This window comes from Crocodylus siamensis, chromosome 3, assembly GCF_052110815.1.
Source record: "Crocodylus siamensis isolate JL-2025a chromosome 3, ASM5211081v1, whole genome shotgun sequence".
NCBI classification, from domain to species: domain Eukaryota; kingdom Metazoa; phylum Chordata; order Crocodylia; family Crocodylidae; genus Crocodylus; species Crocodylus siamensis.
The window spans coordinates 114,253,677-114,270,903 of record NC_143397.1 but is presented as its reverse complement, the minus strand read 5'-3'; the positions used below and the strand labels follow the sequence as shown (position 1 = coordinate 114,270,903).

The window sequence follows — 17,227 nt, the reverse complement described above, 5'->3', positions numbered from 1 at the left end:
TGAAAAGTGCAGCAGGGAAGACTGATCAATTTGTCCTAAGCTGATTGTTGCTATCAGGGGACCAGCTCTGAAAATGGCACGGTGTTGAGCGCTTCTGTGAGACTATCTTGAAATGTGCATTGCCCTAGATGATTTTAGCAAACAGTTTGCAGATACAGCTTCTGGGGACTGGAGAAAAAAATAAAGGCCAAGATGAACTGGTGTCTTTGAAAGAATCTAGCATGTCTTTTGTTGTTCTGTAGCATGTGTGAAAGGGTGGTATAATTGTTGCATCAACCTTCATGACCTATGGTGTACTGTAGTTTGCTATCAAATTAAACCTGACTTTTTTTCATGCATAAATAATTAGTATGCTTCTCTTATCCAACTTTTTAGGTGCTTTAATTGGGTATAAGGGCTGAAAGGTAAAAAGATCATGTGAATGACAAGTTCATTGTTATGCTAGTTCATATTTTTACAGTATTTTGGGGAAAGGATGGTCATATTTTACTTTTCTTTTACAATTTTTTATATTCTGGTGATCCACTCTTTATTATGTGCCCCAAATAGACTCTGATTTTTTGCAAGGACTAGCATAAATTTTTGAGATCCTTCTGAATTTTTGCCTGCATGTAAAATTTCTATTCATCAGTTTAACATAACACAAACATTCTCTGCATTAGTTTTGCATTGCAGTTTTCCAGACTTTCTGATACAGTGTGTATTTGTTCAGGGTTATTTTTCATACCATTATGTACCATATGCTATTTTCCATGCTAAATCTAGTTTTTATTTTTGGTGTTTGTCTCCTTATTATTTCTGATTTTTATATTTGTCCACAATTAGCAGCATCTGCAAATTACATTGTAAGATAGTAAACGTTTAGTTTCATAGTTTTTAGGGTCGGAAGGGACCTGAGCAGATCAAGTCCGACCCCCTGCCATGGCAGGAAAGAGTACTGGGGTCAAATAACCCCAGCAAGGTGTTCATCTAGCCTCCTCTTAAAGACCCCCAGGGTAGGAGCCAGCACCACTTCACTTGGAAGTTGGATCCAGATCCTAGCCACCCTGACCGTGAAGTAACGCCTCCTGATGTCTAGTCTAAATCTACCCTTTGCCAGCTTGTGACTGTTATTCCTGGTCACTCCTGGTAGTGCACGGGGGAACAGTTTCTTCCCCAGTGCCTGCTGGTCCCCTCTGACTAGTAATGTATTATTAAAAATGTTTAATACAGCCAGTCAGGACATTGGACCTTCTAATATCTTGCTGTATGTCCACTGGCATTTTTAACCTGCCAGTTGAACAAAAAGTTGATGAGAGATTTTTGAGGACTTGAGGAATTATAATAATGTAGTGGAGGTAGAAAGCGGGGGGGAAGGACTGGCCTAAGTACTTGAATATATTTCTGGAGGCTGGTGTTTATCACTGTTCCAAAGGATTTCACTCTGTTTTCAAAACGGCCAAAACTGGTTTAAGATGAACCCAAATGGATGTAGTATCAGACTTACCTGATGTTTGTTTCTTTGTTTGTTAACTTCTGCCCCAGATCCCCTTCATATTAAAGTTAATTCACAGTCTCCCAGCATCCCAGGATGCTGTGCACCTCCCTGCAAATTCTGTCACGGGGTGGCAGGCTGTCCTTAGCCCAAGCTGTCTGCTCCAGCCAAGCAGGGAGGCATGCTCTAGCACCCCCAGGCTTCTGGCGGGGCCACTGCAGGCATGTGGTTTATTTACCTAGTGTTCTATTATCAACTTATTTTTTTGCACAGCTCTCTATGCAAGCCTTAGTGTGATTTGACTGATTTTCATCATTAAGTACAGTTTTAAAATGTGGGATGCTCTTTACCATGTAAACTTCTTTCCTCTCCCCCAACTTAAACAAAGGAATTTTCTAGCTTTGTTAAGTTTTCAGTCCTCCAGACTGGAAGAAGCATCAACTGGTTGATCTCTTCACCCCTTGATAAACATTCTTTTGTCAGTCACTTCCTTTCTAACAGGATTGGGCCTGTATGTCATGGTTAAGGACTTACTGAAATTTCACAGTGATGAGGGGAGGGGATAGGACATGATAGAAGGCCCTTGCAGCCAATCAGCAGTGAGGGGCAGAGCCACCAGGGACCCTCAGCCAATCGCCCCATGAAAATGGTAGCTGACCCTGTGATCTCCCCAGTTAAAAAAAATCAGCCAGCCACCTCCAAGTTCGGCAGATCCTTAGTCATGGTTCGACAGCCAGGACGTAGGTCCGTATAACGAATGTGGGAGAAGTGAGGCCACCCAACAGAGTTAGCTTGTTGAGTGACTGAATGGACTATTCTTCATTTATAGCACTATTTTTTAAATTTCTTGTAATTTTTTTTTTATTCAAACACTACTTCTAGTTAATGTTTATTAAACTATTTAAAAGTTTCAAAGAGTAGACAAGGGTCATGGCAATATCCTCCAGAGTTGTGGTACGTTACCACTAGGTGCAAACTATTTAAAAGGAGAAAAGGCAACATACATAAAAACCTCACTGAATTATATTAATTCCTGCAAGCCTTTTGAGAGGGAAAACCTAAGACCTTCTCTGAGGATCTATTGAATTATGTTAAAGAGAAATCTTCGTCAATCTGGCTCTTAACAGCTATTTGTGAAGGCTTGTTTTTACTGGAGGATGGGGAAAAAAAGTCTTGGGGAAATGCTGAAAGACTTTAGTTAAGTTCCTCTCGTACCAACAAGAAAACTAGTAGGTAGATTTCCGGGCTCTAGTGCTAGTTTTTGTGGGGGTTCTTACCTTTTAACGTAAACAGGTTTCTGTGGCTTACCTCTTGGAGGTCTAGTGTCTCGCTCACCCTACATAAGAAATACTGTTTATTGCAGGAGTGGGCAAAATATGGCCCACAGGCTGAATCCAGCCTGCCAATTGATTGGATCCAGTCCATGGCACTGCATGAGATCGGACTCTTGGCCCTGGCCTATGTGCACAGATCCCTGGCAGGGATTCTCCTGGTGCAGCTGCAGTTGCCAGGGTACTGCTTGGTTCCCCCTACATCCATTGGCTCCTCCTTCCCCTGCTGTGCTGACGGGAACTGCAGCCAGAGAGCTCCTGTCCCAGCACATGGCTCTCCAGCTTCTGGCCCCCTTCTACCCACTCGGCTGCCCACAGGTGGCTTCTCACCACGCCAGCCTGGTGGAGCGGGTGGAAGGTGGCTAGGAGCTGGAGCTACAGCCTTGCACACTGGGGCAGGAGACACCCAGCTGCAGCTTTCTCACGCCCAGCCCGGAGTGGCAAAGCAGGGGCGGGAGGAGAAGGAACCACGGGAGGCAGGAAGATCTGAGGCAGCGCGCAGACGGCTGCATCTGCTCTGGGAGCAGCCCCTCTGGGAAGCTGTGTGTGCAGGCCAGGGGTGGGAGCATGATGTAAGTTGCCCTGGGTGGGAGTGGGTGGGACTCAGCCCCATGCAGAGCACCATGGGGACAGATCCAGCCAGCAGCTGGACTCCATTTCTCAGCAGTTAGCTGAACAGGGAGCTACTGTGGGGCTGGGATCTTGCAGCAGGGACTCTGTGTGCTGGAGCCAGGGCAAAGCTGTGATCACCTGCCTGCACACCCTGAGCAGGAACATGTCAGCAGCAGATTGCAGATCTGCCCTGGCTCCAGCCTATGCTGTTACTGGCACACAATCTAGCCCTAGCCCCAGCCGCATGCTCTGCCGGCCCTGTGTGGGCCAGTCTCCATGGAAACCCTGACCCCATGTTATCATGGCCCTGCCACTCCTAGGGTCTGCATGGAAACCTGCTGGAGTGATACAGGCAGGGGGGTTTTGGGAAATGGAATCTATCGCAGGCCCAATTTGAGCCATGGGCCACACTGCCCACCCATGGTTTGTATACACTACTCAACAATAATAAATCAGGACAATTTTTTAAAAATAAAATTAAAATGTTATAGTAGATGTTTGATTTCTAGTATATGACTTGTCTTTTATATGTAATTTGTTATAAAATGATACTTTCTAATAGGTTGTGTGGGGCCCTTGACGGCTTACTAAAACTCATTTAGTGGCCCTCCAGCCAAAATAATTGCCCACCCCAATTCAGTGGGTTGGACTATAGGTCAATCTTGCCCAATATCCTGTGTCACACCTGGCAGAGAGTGGATGCTGAAAGGGAGAGTGAGCAGGATATGACTAAGCTTTTCTCCCTGTTTTTTCACTTGTGGCCTGTAACATTTAAGGTATAGGAAGTTTTGTTTCAGAGGCTGTTCCCCAGACTTCAGTGTTCACTGATGCAACCTTTTCTCCCAGAATCTGTCTGTTCCCTTTTTGGATCTGGCTAAATGTCAGCTTCCACATTTTATTATATATATTATTATATATATTCCACATATCTTGTGCCAATGAGTTCCACATTTTAATTGCATGCTGTATGAAAAGGCTTCCTTTTGTTTTGAACTTACTACTTAATAGCTCCATTTTGTGACCCCCTAATTCTTATATTGAGTGAGAGAGTAGTACATCCCTACTTGCTTTCTCTTCACCATTTAGTATTTTGTAAAACTTTATCATGCCCCCTTCAAGCGTCTCGCTTTTTTCTAAACTGGATAGGCCTAGCCTCTTTTTGTCTCTCCTCATATGGAAGCCCTCCATACCACTAATTATTTTTCTTTGCCCTTATCCATACCTTGTCTAGCTCTTCTATCCTGTTTGAGGTGTGCAGACCAAAACTGTGTACAGCATTCAAGGTGTGGATGCACCATGGACTTATAAAAGGGTGTAATGATACTTTGTGTTGTTCACACTTCTCTTCTTAACGCCTTATATTTTGTTTGCTTTTTTTGATGGTTGCTATCCACAATGTCTCCCAGGTCTCTTTCCTGTGTGGTAACATAGCTAACGTAGAGCCCATCTTTACTTAAATAGCAACTTTTAAGATTAGCCCTATGGCAGAAGTGAGCTTGTGCCACTGTACTTGACTAGCCTGTTCTGGTTGGAACAAAAGGAGAGGAGTGTAGCAGAGTCACTGTCCAAGTGTGGGACATCTTTGCTCTTCCAGGAAAAAGGAGGTAGAATTGACAAATGGAATCTATATGAAGAAATTGCTTGTGCTGCCTTGGTGTCTCCTCTTGCTAGGGATAGGATGCTTCCCAACAGATCATTATCAAGGCATAGTGATCACAGTTGTAGCAGTTTATCCTTTGGTCCTGCCCAACTCTCAGCCATGTTAGGAATTATCTTTTTGGTAGAATAAAAGCCATGGGAAGGTCTTGTTATAGTGTAGCGGTTTGTTCCATTCCTTGTATAACATTTTGTTTTGTTTTTCAAAAGCAAATTAAAGTATTAACTTTTTATTTTTTATTTTTTTAAAAAAAATTATTTTTATCATGGAAAATTAACCAGGTAGTTCCATAAGCAAATCATTTCCCCCGCATTGGCAACAACTTGGCAAAATATATTAGGAAGATGAGAGTTGTATAGCCTTGTCATATTAAAGGAACGTTTGGTTGCACCAGACAACCCCCAGCCATTGAAACAGCCAACTCAGGGTGCAAAACAAAGGCTCTGGAATTAAATTGCTCAAATGTTACCAGCATTTTGAGTAAAATGTAAGGGGTTGTCTTGATCATTTTGTTTTGTAAGCATGTTGTTTCAAAGTAGATACGGTCACCCAAATGAAATGGACCAAAAGGAAACATATCTGGAAAATTGTGCTTTTCTTTTTTCTCTTTAAATATTGGGAAGGATAAAACTTACAAAGTTAAAATATCATTCTGGTCAGCTGCGTAGCCTAGAGGGATATGCTAGTTTTTGTTTTGGTTGCAGTTTCCCTGACCACCTGCCCAATGAAGTTGAAGCCAGTGCTTATAAGAACTTGGAGTGACAATGGTTGTAGTTAATGCATTTTTCAGTGGCATGCCTTTTTAAAGCATTTTTCTTTGACTAAACCTAGTTTTGTTTTTTGAGAGGTATTTTCTTAACTTGTGAAGTTCTCTGTGATGCAACTGAAATTTTATTTAAATTTATCTGTGAGCATATTGTAGTATTTCAGGTGGCTAGGGGCTTATGGTAGGACCTGTGAGCAACAACAGAAGCATTTTGGGGAAACTGAGGAGAACCAGGTGAAACCTTTAAAGTTGCTGCAGGATCATCCTGATTTTGTCTTAGGTGTATCCCAAGCTACAAATACATTTTAGGCTAAAAAAAACTGTTGCTTCTGTTCAATTATCTTCCTGCAAGACTAACATCAAGGGTTGAGACTTGAGGAGGCAAAACTGAAAAGGTTGCATTTGAATGCTAATACAGAAGCAAATAGAAGGGACAGCTGACTTGCATTATTTTCTAGATGAGCCTCATTGGAGCACAGGTGCAGAACTGTCCCTGCCTGCTCTGAGGAAAGGGCGTGTATTTTCATAGACAAGCCTGGACAAATAAAATGCAAGAAAATGGGTTCTGAAAGCAGTTGCATCAAGCCTTTGCTAGGCAACTTAATCTTTCATGGTGTTTTTAACAGGAACAGTAAAATGTATGGAGATGGACTAAGAGTAACTTCTTGCCCATTACTCAAAAATGGGCCCAAAAAGAAGCCTATATAAAAGCAGAGAGGGTCTCTTCAGTTTTTGGTGATGTGTAAATCTAGTAGGATTAAACCAGTGGCTTGGTTTACTAAAATCATTTCCCAACCTTCTAATCTCCAGTTGCCCAAATTACACTCAACAGCAGCTGTTTACAGTGTTTCCCTATAGCGCTTAATATCTAAAAATGCAAGACTCTTACCTTAATTTTGCTCAACATTCTAGACAGATATTTTTCTAATTTAATTATAGTAATAGTAACCTCTTACAGAAAAGCTTGAAAGATTTAGGTGCAGTTTGAAAGAAAGAAAGCATCTAGTGGCCTATAAACCTTCCTTGCCTGTTTTTTCCCCATTATTTGGAAATACAATGATGCAGGTTGCAGTTCACTTGCCTACCAAAACTTTTTAGGTCCTGTATTCTGCTGAGGTAATAATTGCGTATCTTGTTCATAAACCTTAGAGCACAAATACCTCTAGGTACTCAAACTGCCATGTTAACGCAACACTTGCCATGTAAGCTTTTATTACAAGTGTAAAATGCACTTTATTATAATTGTCAGATTTATTATTCTGAAATCTGTTATTCCATTGAATAAATATTTCATGGTAAACAGAGATACATAGTATATATACTGCTGTTGTGAGTAATTTGACCTAAACAAACATCAGCAACACTGAATTTGGAAAGGAAGATTCTGAAAGTATTTTAATCTCAGTTCTGTGATGGATTTCTTCCTCTTCGTACTGGAAAAAAAACTGAATATGTTGTCTGCTCTGTAAATACAAAACCTTATATTAAAATGACACTGGCTAAACCCCATGAAAAGCCACTGCCACCATACTAATTTACAGAGACACTGTCACTGCAGTTGTTGATATCCTGTCAGTTGCATTTTTGGCTCCTGCTGGTTTGTCAGATCTGCGATATTCATGAGCAGTGACAATAGATATGTATGCACATAGAAAATCTACCCAAGGATTTAGGGTCTTGCCACAGATTTTCCATGGTTTTTGTGATGTTCTAGACAGCATATTAATTTTATGATCAGAACTATTTTAATGCAAGAACATGAATGAATGTAGTGTTCTGTATGTGCAAACTTTTCAATTTATTTGGTTATATAGGAATTGCAATTATGGTTAAAGTATCAATATAGTTAGCAGTCATCAGAGCTAACTTCTTTTTTTTCTTTGCTGATTCTCTTTTGAGAAACGGGTTTCTAGTTGTTTTCATCCATAAAGGCTAGAAGTACTTGTTGGATCTTTGTGAAGGAAGGACTCTAGGGATAGGCCTCTCTTTGATACGTGAAAAAGTTTAGCAAGGTTGTCTTACGAGTCTTCTCTGTGGGAATTAAGCTGATGATAGGGAAAGGAAAGAACATATTTGTTATCAGCTGTGACTTAAATATCCAGTCCCCTTCTCTGACTGCATCAACTGCATCAAGCAGTTGCCTCAATACGGAAGGCTCTGCCTAGTCTTTACAGTTTGAAGGAGTGTACATCAAAATCTATTCCAGGAGTGGGCAGTTATTTTGGCTAGAGGGCCCTTTAATGTGTTTTGGTGAGTTGTCGAAGGCCGGGGTAGCGTCCCCTGGTCGTCATCTTGGAACCAGAAGTCCTGACCTTTTGCCACCAGAGGTGCCTCCCTGCACATGGGGGTGAGGGGTGAAGAAGCAGTCCAGTCTGGCTACTGCATGGGACTCCCTGCAGCTCCTGCACTTGTGTCACCAGTAGAAGCCCTGGCTGTCTTTGCAGGTCCCTGCCATGCAGGTCCTGGGACTCCATGGGGAAGCAGGGACCAAGGCTCCCCTCTACTTCTGGCAGAGTCCTGGGACCTATGCAGCAGAAAGCAGCAAAGGCAGCCAGCTCCATCATGCAGGAGCTGCACATGCTCTATGGGTATCCCCATGCTATAGAGGTGGGCCATCTTGCCATGTGCAGTGCTGGCTGGAGCCATGCAGCACCAGAGGCAATGCCCGCACCAGGTACAAGTCCCCCACATGCCATCACCTGCTGCTGGTGGGAGCTGTGCACCATTGGAGGGGGATGAGGAAGAGTGTGTGGGAGGGTCCCCACTTCCTCCCACCCTTTCTCGCCAAACTGTGCTCCTGCTGCCCCCCTGAGCGCAGAGTCAGCACTGCTGCCAGCCCCAGCCCCATGCTCCTCTGCTCAGCTGTAGTTTCCCCCACCCCTGCCACTTCCCTTCCTGGTGCCTGGAGCAAGTGGACACAGGGAGAAGCCAAGCAGGACCCCCAGTGGCTGCAGCAGTGGCAGCAGAAGCCCTGCCTGGAAGATGTGTGCTGGCTGGGCTGGGCCTTTCTGCACACAAGGGTGAGAACAAGGTGCAATAGGGTTATGTTGGGGAGGGGGGGAAGGTATATGTGAGTGCCTCACTCCCACCTTTGTGGGAAGGGCTGGGTGGGGTACAATTAGTTGGTGGGCACCTGCTGGAGAGATGAAATTGCCTGGTGTGTCGGATCTGGCCCGTGGGCTGTATTTTGCTCACCCCTGCTCTATACCCATATTATTGTCTTGGTAAAAACTTGTCGTTAAAATTCACCAAAACTCTAGGCTTTTTAATATTATTACGTTTAGAATGATGATCACTCTTTAGATGCGTCTTATGCACAATGGCTATCAAAAGCTATTTAAAGCCATAACAACCCATCGCTTCTGCAGGAGCTGGACTTCATGGCAATTCATAGTAAATGGTACAAGGAAAAGACTAATTATTTTACAGATGGGTCAACTTTTTGCTGAATATTATGTCACAGTGCCTACTACTAATGTACATAGTACATTAGGTTAGAGATCATAGGGGAAACACCTGTTTCAAGTTTCCTGGTTCATCTAGATTTAATTTTCAACTCTAACTTTGTCTTGGTTTTAACCTCATTTTTTAATGGCAGCCAGAAACCTCTATTCCAAAGCTTTCTGACATGGCCATTTTGAAGTGAAACACTTTGCTTGTGCTAAAACTCCTCACTCTTAACACTTATTTCTGACCTAATTTTTAAGTGCTTTGCTTTTTTTAATGTGGTTTTTTTAAATTAAAAACTAACTAAACTGTCTCCCACAGCTATCATAGCAGTGTCATTCTCTTCTTATTTCTTAATTGGCAGCAGCCAAAACAAGAAACCCAGAATGACCTTTTCAGCAAAAGCTACTGTCCAGGGATTCTGTGATGGTTTGTGGAATAGCAACATCATCTGGGTTGGGGTGGAAAACTTTGTTTAGGATTTGGGGAGTTGACAATATTGCAACAAATGAGTTACTGTGTAAACATATTACAGCTTTGCAGCTGCTAATACACAATGAGTGCAATTATTTAATCTAAGTACACCTAGCATAAATCAATTGAATTTGCCTTGTAAACTAATCAAAATGTATATGGAATATCTTTCTACTACTTAGTCCTTGCTATTTTTTCTAGCATACTCCTGTAATCCTTGTTACAGTCATCACAGGCAAATTGGTTTCTTAATTAAGACCAAGGAAAAAGTACCAGTATGTGTTTTGCTTTGTTTTTAACAACATCAGTTTATGAAGTTTTAGGGTTTAGCTTCAGGTTATTTGGTTTTCATTGCAGAAAAACCTAATTGGGTTTTAAAAGCATGCTTTTTATATGTAGTTCAGAAAATTATTTCATCTCAATTTTTCTTTCTAATGGCAAACAAGTTGGAATGGAAATACTGTTGCTTAACATGGGTAGCAATTAACACTTTGTTTTGGAGTAGCTGTGCTAAGCAGTAATTTGGAATGATGATGAAAGGTAACCACTTAAGCAGTTTTTGCATCTCTGCCATCTTCTATAACTGATCTACAAGAACTAGTTTTGAAAAGATAAATTCCCAGCTCCAAAGATGAAATAATCAAAGAATCATTTTCCAGGAGTAAATTTGATTTCTTGGGCCAGGAGGGGAAGTGGGGAGCATAAAATCAGGCACCTATCCAGAGCATTAAATTATGGTATTAACAACTAGAGTTATCTTCTGAAAGAGAGGGGTACAATGTGCAGCAGCTGAAGTACAGTGTGCATGGGAGCAGCGTGGGCAGTATGCAGGGTTGTGCCCCTTCCTGCTGCCCCCACCCACAGGGGACATGTGGCATGGGGAGCTGGGAGTGGCAGGCAGCTTTCTGTGCTCCCCGCTGTGCCCTGCCGCACTGGGTTCCACACACTTCCCTGCAGAAGCAGCGGGGAGCATCGCCAGTATCTGCTGCCTCCTCAGAGCTTGGGGCTGGGAGGCAGCCAGGCCTGGGGACGCAGCAGCTGTTTGCAGCCTCCCGGCTGCAGCCAGCTCAGGTTCTAGGTAGCTGCTGATTAGCTACAGAGCCTGGGGTGGGGGACAATGGGCTGGGGGGAATGGGCTTTGGGTGAGGATCAGGGGGCACAAGCAGAGCATCCTGCCATGTACCCCTTTCCCTTGTTTTGTTTTTCTAGTATGCCAGCACTCTGGCACCTTGCAGGGTAGGCATTATGTGGGGTTTTGGCTCTCCAGCCAAAAATCATTGCCTACCCCTGTCTTACAGTATAAGATGCTGTGCATATTAAGGTTATTTATGGATGTAAAGAACTTTTGGCCAACCTCTCATTCAAAAATTAGTGAGGAAGAGAAAAATGCTTGTTCCCTTGTATTGCTTAGTCCTTGACCTCCTCTATGCATTAGCTTTATACCATAATTAGCATGTTAATCACAGCATAAATGATGAGAATGTTACATGTGTACCCAGTGTAAAGTGCCATAGAAGGGCAAACCAGCCATAAAATTGTTTCACATACGAAGCAGAAGAATTCTGTGGCTGGTTTATATGGTGCTAATTTGTTAACTTCCACTGGGGATCTCACCAGCATATGGAACTGGCCTTAGCATGACCCCTGCTGGGCTGACAATCAGCTGATTGTCAGCTCCAGCCCCACAGCTGTGGGCACCCAGCTTTTCAGTCATAATTCTGGCCGCCTCTTGTGCTGGCAAGTAGGGCATGGTTTGGGATCTGATCCCAAAAATCACACCTTCTGCCATGCATATTTGTCATAGTAGGAGGAGCAATTGTTAGGATCTGGGATCAGATCCCCTGGCATATTTTACATGAACATCTGCCAGGGCCCCTTGAGGAACTGCTGGCAAGAAGGCAGGTTGTATTAGTCTGTTTAGTGCAGGGGCAGGCAGTTATTTCAGGCGGAGGGCCGCTTACTGAGTTTTGGCAAGCCATTGAGGGCCACATGACAGACAGCCCAGGGCAGATAAATATTAACTTTCTAAATTTTACAGGGGCCCCACGGGCTGGATAGAATGGCCCGGTGGGCTGCATCTGGCCCGTGGGCTGCATTTTGCCCACCCCTGCTTTAGTGTATGGGTACCTGCAGCTTCACTAAAGTATTAGAATAGGTCAAGACTTTTCCTGAAAAGTTGCTTGGTGATTACAGTGTTTGGTTGCTGCTGTTTGTCACCAAATTTGAACAAGTAACCAAGGGAGACAAAGCTCCATATCACTTGTATTCACAGTTTCCCTGATCTATCCAGTTCAGCTGGCACTTTTTTTTTTTTTAATAGTAAAACATTCCTTTCATGTAACTAGAGCCTTCCACTGACAAATGAGAGCTATCTTGTGGTCAGATCCTCATTAAATGCTTGTTAATTACCAATATAACATTAACAACAAGTTAAAAGATATGAGGCTCCTCTGAGCTGAGTTAGCAGAACTAAAACTGGCTGCAATACAAATCAAATGGCTAATAAGCTTTTATAGTGATAATCTACCTGGTAGGTACCAGGTGCACATGTTGAGCTAGAACACCATATGGCAACCTGTTTAATGATTGACAAATATGGATCCCACTGACATGAAATTTGTGCTTATCTAGCGTCCTTTTTCTGAAAAGACCATACATGAAACAGAACCTTATTCTTTTGAAGCAAATTTTTTCAGCCTTGTATTTGCATTAGTGAAAGAATTTGGGTGAATTTGGTTTCAGCATCAGAATTTAAAATAATGTGTTGCTGCTGCACAGCATTCAGTAGCAAAAATGTTTATTGTGGGAGAATCCAGTAAGCAACTTGTATCATGAAGTCAGTGGACTCCTTAGTGAGCAATATATATTTAACTTATGGTGACCATATATCCCACACTGGCTGGGACAGTCCTGGATTTTGGAGACTGGTCCCAGCCAGCCAGTGAAAATTTAAAAACAGTGTCCAGAGGCAGTGATAGGAGCTGTGAAGTTGGAAGCAGTATTAACACTAATTATTACTTCACAAGTGTTAATTGTCACCTGTTAAGTAAAGAACACTGGATCACTAATGGGCCATTGACTCCCTGCAGCACTGGGGAGGGGAGGGGAGTAGGCAGGCAGCATCCTGGATTTCGCATTCTTTCATATAGTCACCCTAATTTAACTTCATATGGTATTTTGTTTTCAAATGAGTATCATTTACTTAGTGTGACCCCCTTTGTCAACTGTAGTAAATAGTATTGAGCAGTCGATTTGTGTGATATAGCTTACTCAAGTCTTTTGCTTTGATACAGAGTGAAGATAGTCCAAGTCCTAAGAGACAACGCCTTTCTCATTCAGTCTTTGACTATACAGCAGCATCCCCAGCCCCATCACCGCCAATGCGACCATGGGAGATGACATCAAATAGGCAGCCTCCTTCAGCTCGACCCAACCAACACCACTTCTCAGGGGAACGATGCAACACACCTGCACGGAACAGAAGGAGGTAAGTTCATTGTTCAGATTGTGGGGTTACTTGCTGGCCTCTTTACTAGATGAGGAAAGCCTTGGTTTCAAGCAGCAGTGTTTTGACAATAAAGTCAATTTTTAGAAAAATCAAAGCCTTTAACATAGAAGGGACATTGAGAAGGTAGTCTGGTTTATCTCCGTGGCCAGCTGGACTTCAACCATTCCTGACAGACGCTCTTTTTTTCTAGCCTGTTCCAAAGAACCATCAGTAATGGAGATTCAGCAGCCTTCCTAGGTAATCTGTACCACTGCTTAATTTACAGTAAGGCACTTGTTCCTAATGGTTAACACAATTCTTCCTTGCTGCAATATAAGCCCACTTTTTGTGTTACCTCTAAAACAGCTCAACCTTTTTAGACTCAAGGTACCCCTCAGAAAACATCTTTTACTTTTCACTCTTTTTTTTAACTACAGAAAAATAGTAGCTACTGAGTTCTGTTTCAGACTTCGTGTTGCAAAGGATTTAGAAAGACTACAGTATTTCAGACTGTTTTTAATATTCTGGATTCCAATTTGAAAGCTATTTTTGCGAATCATGTTTGCACACAGAGCAGTTCTAACATGGTGTGACATCCTTGGAAGGATCCCAAAGCACCTCAGGATGCCATGGCACCCTGGTTGAGAATCACAACTCTATAGGGCATGAGGAATAGTTTATAACATAGTAATTACTTTTACATATTTAAAGACTTAACGTGTGTCTGTCTTTTTCTTCTTTAAACAAAAAGAATGTGATTTTTTTTTTTTAATTTCCTTGGATATCATATTTTATATATGTCTGATTTGCCAGGGATCCTTGTTTTCTCTGTTCAATAATTGTAAATTCTCTGATTAAAACCCCCCAGATCCACATATTTCTGCAATTAAAATAAAATGCTACACTATTATACCATACCATGCCATACCCCCCACGCACACACATTTATAGATATCAGTTGAACCCAATGTTTAAATTTAAAAGCAGTTTGAAACCCTACCAGTACCTCAATCACTACAATAAAATACATTTTAAATACCTATAAATTTATGGTGTTTGATTTTTGTTTTTATCATGGAAAGTCAGAGTTCCCCCTGCCCCCTTCGCTCACCAGGAGGCAGTTCCAGCTGCAGCTGTTGCACCCCTGCCCTCCCCACTTTATAACACTAAGCAGCCCTAGCATGCTAGTTCCCTGCCCATGCCAGTGGCCCTCACTACTTGCTTACAGCCTCCACCACCTCTAACTGCCAGGTCTGCAGCCCCTGCTCCCAGCAGCGCCTGCACAGGAAAGTGGGGAAATTTGTTGGCTGCGTGGGGTTGGGGTGAGGGGGAGTGGCAGTGAGTGGGCGGGTGGGAACACAGCGAGAGCTGTGTGTGCGCATGGGGCTCCCGCTAGAGCTAGCAAGGGCCCTGGGTGGGGCAGCAGGATCATGGGGCCCCAGCTGGCATGGGGTTCTATGGGAGCTGGGTTGGGCTGTGCCAGTAGGGAAAGAAGGGAGCTGCTTTTGCCCCTGTTCTTAGCTTAGTTTCCCTCGGGCAGAGAGAAGCAGGGAACAGCCTCAGGGTCACCAGGCCAGAAGCCTTTGGTAGGCAGAGGCTTCTGGCTGTGGGTGGAGCAAGGCCGGGCAGGCCTTGCTACTATGGCTGCTTGGTTCTGTCACTGTCTTCTCCTGGGTCATGCTACCACTGGTGCCTTGTCATCTTTGACAGACAGCTGGGGCAGATCATTAATTTTCTAAATTTTTTTATGGGCCCTGTGGGCTGGATTTTGCCCGCCCTGATCTAGATCCTTTTTTTACAAAACTTCTGCCTAGCCAGTCATTCTCTCGTATTGGTTTGTCCTGTTGGTGGTATCTCTGCACTTTTTTCCTTATTGAAGTGTATCCTGTTTATTTTGGACCATTTCTCTAGTTTATCAGTTAATTCTGTCCTTCAAAGTGTTTACCATTCCCTGTAGTTTTAGTATTGTTTACAGATTTAACAAGTACTTTTTTTATTCCATTATCCAAGTAACAGATAAATATGTTGACAACTTTGCACTCACCATATTGTAGTTTTAATCTTGACCAGGACTGTCCAACTTTGTGAGCAGCTGTGCGCCACAGGCCCCCAGCCACCCATTGCATGGGTGTCGGGTCTGAATGGGCTACATGCAGTGCAGGCTGTGTCATGCTGGACCACAGGCAACTTCTTCTGCAGCACTATGCAAAGGTGGCCCCCTGCTGTGCTGTACCAGCATCCCAGGTCCCCCTTGATCTCTACAGCCATGATGTTGCTCAGGCCCACAGGTCATGCTGTTCTGCCCCAACCCCAATGGCAAGAACAGGTATCAAAAGCTGGAGGAGGAGGAAGAGACTCCAGTGGCAACAGCAGGAGAGTGCAGGGATCAGTGTTTGTTGAGAGCCTGTGGGCTGCACTTTAACGCCTTGGGGCTCAGATGCAGCCCACAGGCTCCCAATTAAATAGCTCTGATTTCAACCTTATTCTCTTAGCTTATTTATGAGAACGTTGTGCAAGATTACATCAGAAGCCTTACTTGTATAAAACTATAACTGAATCGGCTGCTTCTTGCTTATTCATGAGGCCTGATATTTGCCGAAACTTTCAGGGCCACTTCTTCCAGTTTCACTGCTGCAGGATCATTGTGAGGGAGCGGGAGGTGGGAAGAGGAATGGACAAATAAACCAAAAATAACCATATGTGAAGTTAAGGTGCCCCTGCTGCCATTTTTGAATGTGGGGATGCTGAATACCTGACGCAGCGGCTGCTGATGTGTACTAATTACCATGCTCCAGCAACCTCACAACAGACTCAGTTAATCGAGTCTTCTCCAGTGTGTGCTTATTAGCAGATGTTGGAGCAGAGTCCCGTTGTGTATAAAGGAGCCCTTGGTTCTTAATAATTTCTGGGCCCCTGAGATTTATTTCATTCAGTCCCCAAAGTATTCTGGGGTGAAGTTCAGCAGACCCAATTGTTTCAAAATAAGTTAACTTACCTAAGCAGTGTCTAACCTATTCCCTTCACTATTTTATCTTGAGCATCCCTATTGCTGATGCTAATTGTGTTGGCTTCCCCTCCCCAGTTTGTCCCTGCATGCTTGTGCCCTACATACTTTACATTGATTTTGATTTAGTTTCCACTTCCTGCATAAGTCCTCCTTGAGTTTGAGGAGCTTGTTATCTTGGCCCGTGTTTTCTTTGCATTGGCACTTGAGCCCTTTAATATTATTTCTTTAGCAACTGCTACCTTTCTTGAACTTTTTCTACCCTTATGCTTGCTTCTGGTGCGATCGTGTCTACCAAATCTCAGGAGTTTAAAAGACTTTCTACATCAGGTTGTACAATAAGTATTCTACTTTTTAAGTATTATTTTGAATGTCAGTCTCCTAGAAATGCAGCTGAAAAATGGAGTCCTGAGCATAATTTTACATGGTGTATGTTCCCAAAAAGTCTGTGGACAGGTGCTACTTGTGACAGTTTTTACTCATTATGCCTTTCACTTGGGAGTTCATTTGTTTTCCTAATGCTCTATATCAGGCCTGTTCAGCTTGCAGCCCATGAGGGGCCAGCAAGCAGTCTGTGGACCCCAGCAGCTGCCTGTCCACCTGCCACATAGTGGGGGCCTTTGTGCTACCAGTGCTGCCTGAGAAGTGGTGGGAGGGCATTCCCTGCAGCATACTACCTGTGATATGTATCGCCTGATTGTGCAGAAATTGGACAAGCCCTGCTTTCCACTAAATTTAAAGCATTGAGCATATAGTCAATGTAATGTCCAAGCCAGATATTCCTGTTGTTCATCAGGCAACTGATGATAGTAGTCATCACTCCTTTTTCAGTCCCATATGCATATATGGCAGTTGCCTTAGTCCAGGGCTGCCAACTTGGTCTGTGGGTCGCATGTGGCCTGTGAGGGTTTAACTTGCAATTCAAGGGCTCTTGCCCTTCCCCGTTTCTTCCCCATCACCACTTCGGTTGCTGCT

At 43.3% G+C, this 17,227-nt stretch overlaps 1 protein-coding gene across 3 annotated transcripts in view; it reads left to right on the top strand.

The window, feature by feature from the left end:
- Positions 1-17,227, top strand: part of RNF38 (ring finger protein 38) — a 215,880-nt gene that overhangs the window by 164,443 nt on the left and 34,210 nt on the right. For all 3 annotated transcript variants that reach the window (XR_016441306.1, XM_090039046.1, XM_090039047.1), the window contains exon 3: positions 13,055-13,248. Coding sequence is in view for 2 of the 3 variants with exons in the window: in XM_090039046.1 (XP_089895172.1) it covers positions 13,055-13,248 (194 nt within the window). In the remaining variant the exon portion in view is untranslated. The remainder of the gene's footprint in view (positions 1-13,054; positions 13,249-17,227) is intronic.